The sequence below is a fragment of the Mirounga leonina genome, unplaced genomic scaffold, assembly GCF_011800145.1.
Source record: "Mirounga leonina isolate KUSES-001 unplaced genomic scaffold, KU_Mleo_1.0 Mir_125, whole genome shotgun sequence".
In the NCBI taxonomy this organism is placed as follows: Eukaryota; Metazoa; Chordata; class Mammalia; order Carnivora; family Phocidae; genus Mirounga; species Mirounga leonina.
Window position 1 is genome coordinate 31,094,833 of NW_023270305.1, and position 13,731 is coordinate 31,108,563.

Here is a 13,731-nt window from a genome sequence, read left to right on the forward strand (position 1 = left end):
GCAGGGCTGCTGCACGGGCTGGGAAGGGCACAAGTAGCTTCATTACATGCCAGGCCCTTCTTTCAAAAGAAAGACTTTACCATAACGGGTCTGAAATGAACTCCAATGAAAAATGTTCTAACTGCCTAAACTAGAAATAGGCTTTTGAGACTTTTTTTTTTAATAAGGTGGGCCCATTATGGGTAAAAAACTTTTAAATGTATATACTCTTTGAATTAACAATTCCAATTCTACAATTTACATATCACATGTAGATAAAATAATTCACTTGATAACAACAGAAGTTAAAGGTTCATTGATAAGGGACCGGTTAAATAAATTATCACATTTCCATAGGGTAGAATATTCTGCAGCTTTAAAAACGAATGAGGGCTCTCTCTGTAGCATATAAAAGACCTCCAAGATATACCATTAAGTAAAAAAAGCAAAGTTTAGAACCGTATATAGTGTGTTACATTTCGTGTAAAGGCAGGGCACAACGACAATGTACTGCCTACCCCAAAAGTTAAGATTAAAGAACATGCTTATAAATCTAATCACCAAATTTATGAATAAATAAAAAGACTGACAAAAAATCAGATACCACCCTCCCACTAAGTTCCGAAAGAAAAATGTTTTTACCAACATTTAAAAAGTCAGACACTTACTTGCTACCATTAAACATTTTATTCAGGGCATCTCTTGATATAATATGACCACAGACCAATTTCATGGGTGGGTTGTTATCTGTTGTTTGCTGACGAAGAATGGGACAGGCAAATATAGAGTGATACCAGCACTTTTTACCAAGGTCCACTTCAATCTTAAAAACAGTAAAAAGGCTCAAGTTATATTTCAGAAAACCATCTACAATGTTAATATGCACTGGGCAGCAAAAACATTTATCAGGCTACTCATCTGAATTTAACTTTTACAGCACTCTTACCTCAAAGATGGGTAGTCTTAGGGATCCAAGTGTTACTTCACAATTCTAGTTAACCTTCAAAATTATTTACAACACTACTTTTCAAACCGAATTCTGAGGTTTGAGGAGTCAAAGGGAAGGCAATGCTCTAGAAGTCAAACACTCTTGAAAATTTGTCAGGATATACCCTAAGAGCAAAACCCACCAGAAACCCTGTTTTGTAGCACACTTAGGTGGGTGATAAAATTCAGTGTGATAATAATTCTTTTAAAGGCAGACTAAACGAGGTTTACTTTTGTGCAAGCTTCAGATCTGAGTTTCCCATGTTTTGTGTGTAACAGTCCAGAGAAAGCACCTGAAACAAGGACTTGACGCTCGAGTTCAGCAAGACCTTCCACAATCTGTACGTCAGAGCCCACGGCAGGTGTCTCGATTACTCCTCTTCAGAGTGAGCAAAACAAACAAAAGCTATGAAGTCACCGAGCGCACAGTGACTCCACTGGGAGCCACACAGTGGCTCCACAGACGTCCGCGGTTTTCTTTCCATCTAAAATGGTTTATCAGTATAAAGTCTACTACCCAGACTCTTTCAAGAATGTTGACAAAGTGTAACAGAATAATCCTGAGAAAAAACGGCCAGATCAGCACCTCCCATTGCTTGACTACCCTGACACACAGGCTTTTCAGGCAAATTCAGATTTCAGTATGCCCTATGCTAGTGCCAATGTCAGAGATGCTCGTACCACCGCTGGGAAACTGCCAGACTCTTGCAGGCACCTGCCTCAGCAAAGCCGGTGAAGGCTCAAGTTCTTTTCCCGTGTTCAAACGAGCAGCAATGAAGCAGGGCAGCTGCCTGTATCTTGACCACACCCAGCACTGCCAATGCACCTGTGTCTTTAACCAAAACAGATCTCCGAGGAGAAGCTGGGGCAACCAACTGACAGTCACCAGCTGGAAGGTAACTGCAGATAAACCTGTGCACAGGTGTGGCAAAAAAGAAGCGAAACTCTAAATGCATATTTAGCCTTTTAGGATCTCAACAGGAACCACAACAGGAATGGTAATGCTAGTCAGAGTTTTAGTGCCTGATCTGGCACTAGTGAGAGGTCCGGTGGGAACTCACATACGATGACCTTTGTCACTCCATGTCATGACTACTAGGGCAGCAAAACTGGAGTACCTACTATGCGTCCCATGTTCTTCTGAGCATACCAATGTTATCTCTAGACTTTAATAGTCCCATAAAGAGAAGGATGGTCCCCAGTCTAGAGATGGACCAACTACTGCTTAGAGAAGCAGTGGAGCTGGCAAGTGATTGGAGCTGATGTTTAAAATCATGGTCTGTCCCATGACAGCAGTGGACACAGCACTGGAAGGCCACTGATGACTGCAGGTGTCCCAGGGACAACCTTTATTTTAAAAGCTATGTGCTATTTTAGTAAGTACAAATCCATAATCTCATAAATATCAATGCTTACGACAAAGCTAAATTTAACCAACTGACTCACTGCTTTTATATTTTCAAAGAATCATGGTGTAGGCGGTTTGTCAACTACACTGCAGAACACAGTGCATGCTAAGTGTATATCCCCCACACACCTGTGACGTCTTCCTTCATGAGTTCGCACTGCCGCTCTAAGTCAAAATTTTATTATTTTTCTAAGTCAAAATAAAAACAAAAAAAACTCCAGTGCTTCCAAAGTGTACTAGCTTCCCATTTCTATTGTTTAATCATGTCTACACGTAACATAAAAGAATCCTGGCTGAACGGCTGTAATAATGTTCTCTGGTTAAAAGGCAAAAGGTTAAAAGGCAAAACACGCATTTTAAACCCTTACCATCCATGTCCTTCTAAAGGCAGGAGCAAACAAACAACCAACAGAAAGTGGAACTCACGGGTAATTCGTCTTTCTGGTTCCAAACCCCGGTGCACTGTCTCTGTTCAATCACGGCTTTGATGTTGATTAAAGCCGGCAGCGCCACGCAGCCTGCTGAGAAACTGGGGGAGCAGAAGAGGAAACGTCAGTGCCGGGCCAGGTGGCAGACAGCCTGCTCCTGGGAAATGTCAGTTCCTCCAGACTCCAGGTGCCGAGGGCGCTAGCCACTGGACAGGGCACAGAGCCCTCTGCTTTGCTGAATTAGCACCCCAAAAAAGCTTTACATTTTACAAAACCACCCGATTCAACAGGCTCTGCTGATCAGTCATGAATGACACTCTGAAACAATCTGCATACAGACCAGGACAGCCCCGCCCAGGGCAGAAGTGCTCATTTCTCAGATCTGGAAGTGCTGACAGTCAACACTCAGCTGAGTCCCTCTTCAGGACTGTCCTCACTTGAAGCAAGTCACCTGACCAGGGTCACATGTGATGACTGCTCTGTGTGAGGACACAGAAGCCCAGCTCTGTTGCCCCAATTTGGGACGATTCCACAGTCCCATCAGAGCTCCAGAGCTCCTCGGGGAGGGGCTGAGGTCTTTGATAAGACACTGCAGTCCAACTTACCCTCTGCCTAATCCTGCTGCTTTCATTTCTCCACCAGGGCTGATCCTAACGAACTTCCTGCATGTCGATATCCACCATTTCACAATCTGTTCCCCCAGAGAACCTGACCTGCAGCCTGGTCATGCCTTAGAGTTAACTGGACCAGTGTCTCCTACGCTCAGGTGGAACACCCTATGGAATGCAGACAGTACCTTATTCATTTTTGTAGCCCACACAATGCCTGGTACGTAGCAGGGATTCAAAACACTTGAGGAATTAAAGAGGAGAGAGCTAAAGGTCATTTTCTTAAAACAGGCTCATAAACTTCTTGGCTTCAGAACCCACTTACATGCTTAGATATTAAGAATCTCAAAAGACATTTGTTTTTGTGGGTTATATCTATCATTATTATACTAGAAATTAAAACTGAGAAATTTTTTTAAAATTTCAATTCATTTAAAATAATAAATATATTACATGTTATAAGTAACATCCTTACCCAAAAAAAACCTCTATATTTTCCAAACCAAAAATAAATTTGTGAGAAGACTGGCACTGCTTTACATTTTTAACAAATCTCTTTAATGCCTAGCTTGATAGAAGACAGATGGATTCTTCTATCTTCTTCTGCAATCTGTTCTTTTAATTGAAGTAAACGGGGGGAAAAATCTAGCTTTAAACAGATATGTGGTAATTTAACTGCCCTTTCAGATAATTGTGACATTCCCCTTTAATGCCACACCAAAACTCAACAAGGGATAGTTTCTTTTTTTTTTTAAGATTTTATTTATTCATTCAAGACAGAGATACAGAGAGAGAGAGAGAGAGAGAGCACGAGCAGGGGGAGAGGCAGAGGGAGAAGCAGGCTCCCCGCTGAGCCAGAAGCCAGACGTGGGGCTCGATCCCAGAACCCTGGGATCATGACCCGAGCTGAAGGCAGATGCTTAACCATCTGAGCCACCCAGGCGCCCCAAGGGATAGTTTCTTAAGGTTAGCTGCAAAATGAAATCTGAATCCTTATCATTGAATCTTTTTGTACCCTGCTACATTAAAATCCAATTGTCTGTCTCATACTGTGAATGAATCTTTTACTCACGTATGATTTTGTAAGATCACAGTGAATTTAGATCCTCTAAGTGTTAACACATTTCATTATACAATATCAAAGAACTCAAATTCATTAATATCACCTATCTCATCAGAAAAGTACTGGGAAGCTGTCAAGCCCACGGTGGCAGGTACAAGTTTCCCAAAATTTCTATTTTAACTTAAACTTATGAATTTAAAAGATACAAAAAGATAGTTGCTTTCCTTGACATGACAGACTCACTTCATACATGTGAAAAAACATCTGCCAAAAACCTAAGTATAATTAACTGTAGTTTATCTTTTAGTGATTCATTCAAGAACTGTTTCATGGAAAAAAAAAAAAACTAGTTTATTGGCTCATAAAACTCAAACAACATACAGGTGTTTTTTGAGACAAGCATGATATGGCTTGACGCTGAAGTGCTTTATGAGAACTTCCCACTTTGTCACAAAGAATATTAAAAAGATGTGTGCTTAAAGGTCAGGATGTAATAAAACTAATAATTTTTAAAGAACAGTCTGAAGTAAAGCTAGTGTGTCTTAAACTGCAAGTGTGTGGTGGAGTACAGCATGTGAGGAATACAGCGAGTCCTTTTGGAGTCTGGGACCACTGCACTGACCTGTGCTTAAGGCTCGAGCAGTTTAATCCACTATTATTTCCGCACCATCTGTGCAAATATCAACACAGTGGAAAAGGTTCTCAGGGACACCCAGAGGTTCACGGGTCACGCTGTTCTAAAACCGTCTCACTGCCGATTGTGACCATCTCTTGAAATACCACCTGTACCGTCCCTCAGAAAGACAAACGTTCTCTTCAAGTTTGACACTGAGAACTAGACAAGAAATTAAGAAAAACCAAAACAAAGCAGCACATATTTCAAGAGCCCAACCCGTTTCCATACCTGACGCTGAGGGGGGACTCCACCGAGAGCCCCAGGAGGGCACAGGCATCCCTTGTAAAGATGTCACAAATGTCAGCCCACTGGTTTGCATCAAGTAGGTGAACATACGGCGAGTTCTCAATCCCTTGTCTCAGGTACACAAGGCTTCCCATCAAAACCTGAATGTCTACGCAAAAACAGCAGCAATTTGTAAGTGTGAATGATCACACCCAAAATAAGGGCTGAGAAACGCAAAAATTCCCCCAACTGACATAGCCTGAATTATTAACAATGTCTCTTAAAATTCTCGTCCTTAAGCTTGGTTTCTCCCTTCAACCTAAATTAGAGAAATGGCATAGAGAGAAAGGGGAAGAAAAGGAAAACATTAAATATGAACCTCAAGTTACTTTATTCTTATATATAGCACAGTATAACTACCACTGTCTAGAGCAGTAAAGATGACATCATAAATGAGGCCATCACAGATCTCTGGCCGTAGAAGGGGCCAGAACACTGGTACCCCCACACTGGCGCTCAGTGTCACGGTCACCCTGGTGTGCCCTCAGACACTGTGTGGGGGCAGTATCAGCAGCATGGGGGGTGGCCTTGCTCTTTCTCATGTCTCTTACATATGGAATCCCAAAAATGCAATGTCTCTTTCATCCTAGAGGCTTCAATGTTTTACTTTTTGCTTTAGGTCCAGGCAAACCTTTTTCCTAAGTGATTACCATCTACAATTCTTTCAGTTCATTAGCAAATATGTATTACATCTCCTTAAGATAAACTCAAATCCCAGTGGTGGCTTTAGGTCTGTTTCAAATATCAAAAACATTCAGGGCGCCTGGGTGGCTCAGCTGGTTAAGTGTCTGACTCAGGATTTCAGCTCAGGTCTTGGTCTCAGGGTCGTGAGTTCAAGCCCCATGTCAGGCTCCATGCCCAAACAAACAGAAAAACAAATATCAAAAACATCTGACTCCAGACTCACCTTTCTGATGATTTAGGGCAAATGGCTGAAAATTTTTAGCATATTGTAATGCCTCTCGCTGATTCGTAGTTCCACCCATTAATAAGCTAATAAAATACAGTCTGTGTAGTTTAAATTCCAAGGAGCTGTTTTGGGCTATGAGCATTTCTCGGTTTGATACTGCCCATCTAAAGAAAAAGCGGAAAAGATTTTAATGCAATTAAGAGCAGAGACAAGCGTCAAAAAGTCTGAAACCTAGCAATACAATAAAAGGGTCTGGTCTGCCATCTTGTGGAAATCAGTGGTAACATCAACCCCCTGACCCAGAGACTTGTACAGAAAATAAACAGAACTACACCCAGAGAGGCACTTCAGCCAGTGAAAGTAAGAAAAAAATATTAAGTCAGATGACAGTTACATATTTAGTAAGGTTTTACACCAAGACAAAATTGACTCTGATGAGTCACATGATATTTTTGGAACTATACAAGCCCACACTTGAAGCAGATGTCAGCCAAGAGATTCACTACTCAATTGCCCATATCCACTACTCTTTCCCTGTTAAACTGGCATATTTATAAATGAATCACAAGATTCTGAATGGGAACCATCTATTTTTAGACTTTTGTTGGGTGCAACATTTTGTGCTACACACTTTGAGATTAAAAACAGCAAACACCGGTATTTGCCTCAAGGTGCTTTCAGTCCCATCAGGCAGATAAAACTACATATATATGTGCCAAAATGATTCGTACAAACAGTGCTAATGAGAGGAAGAACAATGTTCATTTTTGAGTGATCCAAAGTACAGGGACTCAGGCCTCTACAGTACAGTCAGGATAACCAATCTTGAGCCGGGGCTACCACTTCAGGTGGGTGCTAGAGCAGAACATACACCAGGCCAGCTGTTAAAATCAACTTTGCAATCAAGTGGTAAGGAAGCATTACTTTATTTCTGTACACATATTAAGATGTAGAAGCTGTTACTATCATATTCTCCTTTAATAGTCCCCTCCTAACCCATTTCACCAAGGACCACTGGAACCTGAACTGGGTATGAATATAAACTTGGCGTAGCTCTACAAACTACAAAAGTAAAACGTCTCAGGTTATTCATAATGGATCGGCTGACTGGGATGAGACCTCACAGAACTGTACTTTTACAGGATCCTACCCTAAGGGTTGCACACGCACATGAATATTCTAATCAACTTGTGGATGCATCCGCATCTTAAGAGTCCAATCATGAAGCTTCTGTGACCTAAAAATAAATGATTGTTAAAAATATTAATCACCTGAACTTTGGAAATATTTACTTAAATGTAAATAAGCCTTGAATCGTTGCCTGGCACTAACACAAATGCAGTCAAGCTGCAACACCAAGTCTGGGATAAATCCCGCTGACACAAACAAGGTATTTTTGGCAGCAATCTTTCATGAATGCCCAACCAACCATCAGTACCAAAAGTATTGTGCTTTTGGCAATCTCTAAGTTTGTCAGGCACCTTCTTGATTTCCAGTTTCAAAGAGTACATTTATTTTTTTTAATTTAATTCCAGTACAGTTAATATACAGTGTTATATGAGTTTCATGTGTACAGTATGATTCAACAATCCCATACATCACCTGGTGCTCATCACGACAAGTGTATTCCTCAATCCCCATCACTTATTTCACCCACCTCCCCTCTGGTGACCATCAGTTTGTTCTCTTTAGTTAAGAGTCTGTTTATTGGTTTGTTTGTTTTTTTTAATTTTATGTTTTTATTAAAGATTTTATTTATTTATTTATTTTGACAGAGAGAGACAGCAAGAGAGGGAACACAAGCAGGGGGAGTGGGAGAGGGAGAAGCAGGCTTCCCGCTGAGCAGAGAGCCCAACGTGGGGCTCGATCCCAGGACCCTGGGATCATGACCTGAGCTGAAGGTAGACGCTTAAGGACTGAGCCACCCAGACATCCCTGTTTTTTGGTTTATCTCTCTCTTTTCCTTTGCCTGTTTTCTTAAATTCCACATGAGTGGAAACACATGGTATTTGTCTTTGACTGACTGACTTCACTTAGCATTATATCCTCTAGCTCCATCCATGTCACTGCAAATGGTAAGATTTCATTCATTCTTTTTTTATGGCTGAATAATATTCCATTATGAATCTATACCACATCTTCTTCATCCATTCATCTATCGAAAGACACTTGGACCAAGGAGTACATTTAAATCAGGTTACTTACCAAAGTTTATCCTACTCCCTCACACTCATAAGAGCACGAGTATGTTTTCCTACTAACAAGTAAGGAGAGGCAGCAAGCTTTTTCTTTTTTGTTTCTGATATGAGGTACATGTGTAAAAGTTTGTAGAGTCAAAGAAGGGACCTAACAGAGTAACTACAAATTTTAATAAACAATGAAAGCCAGCAGAGAAAGGGCAAAGTCCTTAAGTAGGCAATTCACAAAGGAAGAAAATCTATTTCATCTTCCCAGATGTTCAGGATATATTACGGGGGGGGGGGGGGGGAGTTGTGATATGTAGGAAAATTAACTATGACCCCAAAGAAGTTGGATTGCACACATTATTTACCAACTGCTCTGGCACGGGCTGGGACAACCCAGAACAGGGCACCAACTATCAGAGCAGCACCAGGAGGCTAGAAACAACGGGAGGACACACCACGGAGTAGTAGCTAACTAGCTAACCACGCGTAGTAGGCAGTCCAGAGGACAGTGATTTAACACACACTCTATGCTGTCTAATGTTTTCTAAATGTTCTATAATGAACATATATTACTTTTATAGTTAAGAAGGTAATAACTCTTTAAGCAAATGCAAAAGTAAACAAAATTTCTTAACTTCCTTTTTTTTTATCAGAACTTAGACTAATTGCAAATTACATTTCCTAAAAGTAATTCAAGCCATGAATTATGAATTTAAGCTCTGCAAACTCTAAATATATGTAACCCATTTAACTTGGAGAGGTATTTACTTAGACAACATAGTTCCTAATTAACCACTTATTTTTACCCACCTTTCAAATTTAGCTATAAACAAGGCTACAAAATAATCAGAAATAACTAACATTGCTAGTTCCTGACCTCCACCCCCACCATGAGATTTTTAGGAAAGTAAATAGATATTCCATTACAAAAAGGAGTTGGAGGAATATGGGGAGAATGCAAAATCCAAATTCACAGAATATAAATTATCATGTGTTTCTAAAATCATATTTCTTGACATTCTATCCTTAAACAATGTATTATCTTCATTTATTAAGATATATCAATGTATCAATGTATATCTTCATATATTAAGCCTAAATCTCACAAAGCAAGGGATCAGATTAACCATTTCTAAGCTTCTCCCTTTCTGGAAAAATGTCATCTTGTAAACTAAGGATCTCTGCCCCCAAACATGTAAGTAACATTTAAGGACTAAGATAAAAACCTTGCCCTATGGTACCTCTCCCTCATACTCCAAGACTGTACCCCCAGGTACCCACATTTGTATTTTCCTGACCCCAATTCCTCGGCCACAGCTAACTGGCCAGGTAAACATTGGTTTTAAAGTCACGCTCTTGTGTTGTCTCCTATAAGCGAGTTCATCTATCCCTTATATCCTTCATGATCACTTCACAATCCTGTATCTTTTGTTAAGTTCTTGATGGTTGCCTTCCTTGACAATCATCATAACACCTGCCTTAACTAATCTTTGGAGTCTGGATACAAATTTCACAGCAGCATTTTTAGCCACACTAGCAGCCTCTCAGAGAGTTCAACATTAGTCAATTCATGATGGCTTCTGAATTGATGAAACCATCTCTGACTGCAATAAAGTTCTTCACTCTCCTTGTAATCACTGTTTTCTTTCATGGAGGCAACTAACTTCAACACAACCTGAATGTCAGCCAAACTGATGGAGGCTTTTTCTTCTTCCTTAAACAATCTTCAATCTGGACTAGTAGTAAATGCTCCGTTTAAACCATAGGCAGCTTTCTGTTCCTCGTGCAATTTAAATTAAAAGATGTCAAAGTGCCTCTACTTTGGTTTTTATATTCATTGGGCTTTTTCAGTATGGCTTATATCATAACTTCATATAGGCCTACGTCTCATTCTAGCTTCTCCCTGCCATTGTCATTTTTCAAATCTAGTTTCTAATCACATTTAATTTCACTTCTAGCAATTCATCTTTGTTGACCAAGCTCCTCTTTCAACTATCCATTTCTGTAATATGCTGTGGGTTCACCTCTAGGAGATGAGCAGGCAAGACAACTACAAGCTTGCTGCCTGAGGGTAACAGATGCTCAGTGACTAACCACTGACAGACCTGGAAAAAAGTGATATGGTTGGCTGTGATCATGATGCACATCTGTTATTTATGTAGTGATTTGTGCACCGAAGAGCTGGTAGGACCCTTTGTAGTTTATGCAATTACTTACAGTTAATATACTGTGGTAACTGAAATCTGAACATTGTTGTTGGGGGGAACCTCAAATGTGGTAACTGAAATCCAGGCATACTGAAATTGTACAGAGAAGACAGCCCATAGGCTCAAGAGAGAAGGCAGAGAGGGGAGAAAGAGCATCTCACAGGGAGAAGGTTATTCTGTAGATACCAGGAAGGCCCAGAGCAGCACAACGGAGACAGACGCAATATTTGAGGAACTGAGCAAGTCCACGTGTCTATGGCACAACTCTTAAAGAATCAGAAAGAAAACTAGTTTTCTTTTTCTCACCAAGATCCCTGTCCCTCCGCTTTTCTCTTCTGAGAGGAAGAGAGCTCGGATGGAAAACCAAGAGGTTTATGCCAGGAGGGGAAGTTATGCAACATAGGGGTGGGTGTCGAGGAAGAAAGCAATGGTTGGCCAACAGGATGAACTAGAGGTGTTTGTCATGTGGTGTGAAGAATCAGAGGAGGAAAATAGCCATGCTGAGAATAGAATGGAGATAGAGGTGCAGGCCAAGAAAAACATACAAACATATTCAGGTAACTTGATCCAGCAACTTTTGTTACCGTCGAGTGACGTGTCCAGGTGAATTAAAGTTAGTCTAGATAGAAGACCTGTTTGCTTTATGACATTAGAAGCCATGATCCTACCTCCCAATGTAGGTGCTGGTTAATTTTTGCAAAAGTACAATCAGAAAGTGAGCAGCTGAGAACAGAGTTGAAAACCTCAAGGCCCAGGCTCAATTACCACATTTTCTACAGCTTTCCTAAGTAATCTCTCCATCCACAGAACTCTAGATGTCCTTTATCTGAACTTCTCACATGGCTCATCTCACAATCTGTTTGGTAGGGCAGTTTCCAGTCTCTTATATGGCAGGAACTCTGTCTTGCTCATCTCGGCACAACCCCTTACTTTGAAGGGGGACTACTGATAAAGAGTACAGATTAGTAGAGCCAACTATGCATGGACTTCAATCTTAGCTCTGCAGTATGAATTTGGGCAATCTGTTACTCAATTCTCCAAAATCTGTTTCCTTACTGTAACACAGTGGTACCTCAAAGGGTTGGGGGCAGCAAATGAGGGGCTAATTAAAGCACTGAGCACAGAGACAGGCACAGACAGATACTCAATAATAAGCTTCTTAATTTGTATTTACTGAATGAATGAACTCTAACAGTTCTTCAAAGTCATCATTTTTCATAAGAAAATTATACTTAAAAGACAAGAGTTATTTGGGCACTTCCATGTAGTATTCAGTGCTGTTTTGATTTTTACAGCACCAACAGTGTGGAAATACGATGATATGCAATATACGATGATATCCTCTTCAAAAAACTTGTCAAGTTTTATTTATTTGACAGAGAGAGAGAGAGAGAGCGTGCGTGCGCGCACACACAAGCAAGGGGGCGGCAGGCAGACAGAGTGGGAGAAGCAGACTCTCCGCTGAGCAGGGAACCCAATGCGGGCGCTAGATCCCAGGATCCTGGGATCATGACCTGAGCTGAACGCAGACGCTTAACTGATAGAGCAACCCAGGTGTCCCAAAATTTGTCACACTGAATATTTGGGTATTTGATTCGCTGAGCAGGAATAAAGGGTAGGAGGCAGTCATAGCCTTAATTAACCTGGTAATAACCAAATCCAAATACTACAAAGCACAGGAAACTACAAAAGCATGAAATATAATTGGCCCCCAAAACTTAACCCACTGTCTATAATGCAACAGAAGACACATGACCAAGACACATAAAAAACTAGTGAAAGGGGCGCCTGGGTGGCTCAATCGTTGGGCACTGCCTTTGGCTCGGGTCGTGATCCCAGGGTCCTGGGATCGAGCCCTGCATTGGGAAGCCTGCTTCTCCCTCTCCCACTCCCCCTACTTGTGTTCCCTCTCTCGCTGTGTCTGTCAAATAAATAAATAAATAAATCTTAAAAAAAAAAAAAACAAAAAAACTAGTGGAAATCTTAAGGAGTGCTGTATTCTGGATAATGGCATTTCCAGCAGAAAACTTTCAATTTTTAAAAGAAAACAACTAGCATGATACTACAACCAACAAGCTAGCTAAACATTCAATTAAATTATAATTTCACTTTTTTTTTTTTTTAAGATTTTTTATTTACTTATTTGACAGAGAGAGACACAGCGGGAGAGGGAACACAAGCAGGGGGAGTGGGAGAGGGAGAAGCAGGCCTCCCGCTGAGCGAGGAGCCTGACGCGGGGCTCAATCCCAGGACCCTAGGCTCATGACCTGAGCCGAAGGCAGACGCTCAACGACTGAGCCACCCAGGCGCTCCCGTTTTTTTTTTTAAATTCTGTTCCCAAATCTCCAATGTGGGCCATGAGAGCACCATCAGCTTTAGAACTATTCCTTGTTTAAAGGAACACCGTAGGATGGAGGAACCCCGCCCCCTAACAAAGCCACCAGTAAGTAAGGTCACTGATGTCACAATTATCTCTGTTCACTGCCACTATATTCTCTAATAAAGAGATCTTTTGTGCCTCTTCCATAAAAAGACCTCAAAACAATACTACTGACTTAGGTGACTAAGTTAGAAGCAACCCACATCCACACAATTATTCCACGAAGCATTAAGCATTAATTATCCTAACTGCCAGGCCTCTGAAAAGACTTGGCACATTGTTAGCTCCATATTTAGAATTTCCATGTTATTCCAAAAATAATTAAAACAAGATCCCACCTCCACAGTTAGCTGTTGTCCTGCAGGAACCTAGCTGACAGCCCCATCTATTTACCCCTCTCCGCCCGGCTAGCTCAGTCGGTAGAGCATGAGACTCTTATTTACCCCTCTCCGCTCATAATTTTGCCGATCTGGGTTGGTGCCTATTTCTGGTAATAATGAAATAAAAATACCTCTTGCCAATTCCCACAGACACTCCACTACACCTTTCACTGCATTTTTAAAGGCTTACAAATATATTCTTTTCTGGTCTCCTTTACGGGCACATTCTTGGGG

The 13,731-nt window shown here is 41.0% G+C and overlaps 1 protein-coding gene across 1 annotated transcript in view; it reads right to left on the reverse strand.

Annotated features, from left to right (window-relative positions):
- The window catches only part of RMND5A (required for meiotic nuclear division 5 homolog A), a 65,056-nt gene that overhangs the window by 5,366 nt on the left and 45,959 nt on the right, over positions 1-13,731 (reverse strand). The window contains exons 5-8 of the mRNA XM_035001110.1: positions 6,342-6,508; positions 5,378-5,543; positions 2,801-2,903; positions 648-802 (exon numbers count right to left, since the gene is read on the reverse strand). Of these exons, the coding sequence (XP_034857001.1) occupies positions 648-802; positions 2,801-2,903; positions 5,378-5,543; positions 6,342-6,508 (591 nt within the window). The remainder of the gene's footprint in view (positions 1-647; positions 803-2,800; positions 2,904-5,377; positions 5,544-6,341; positions 6,509-13,731) is intronic.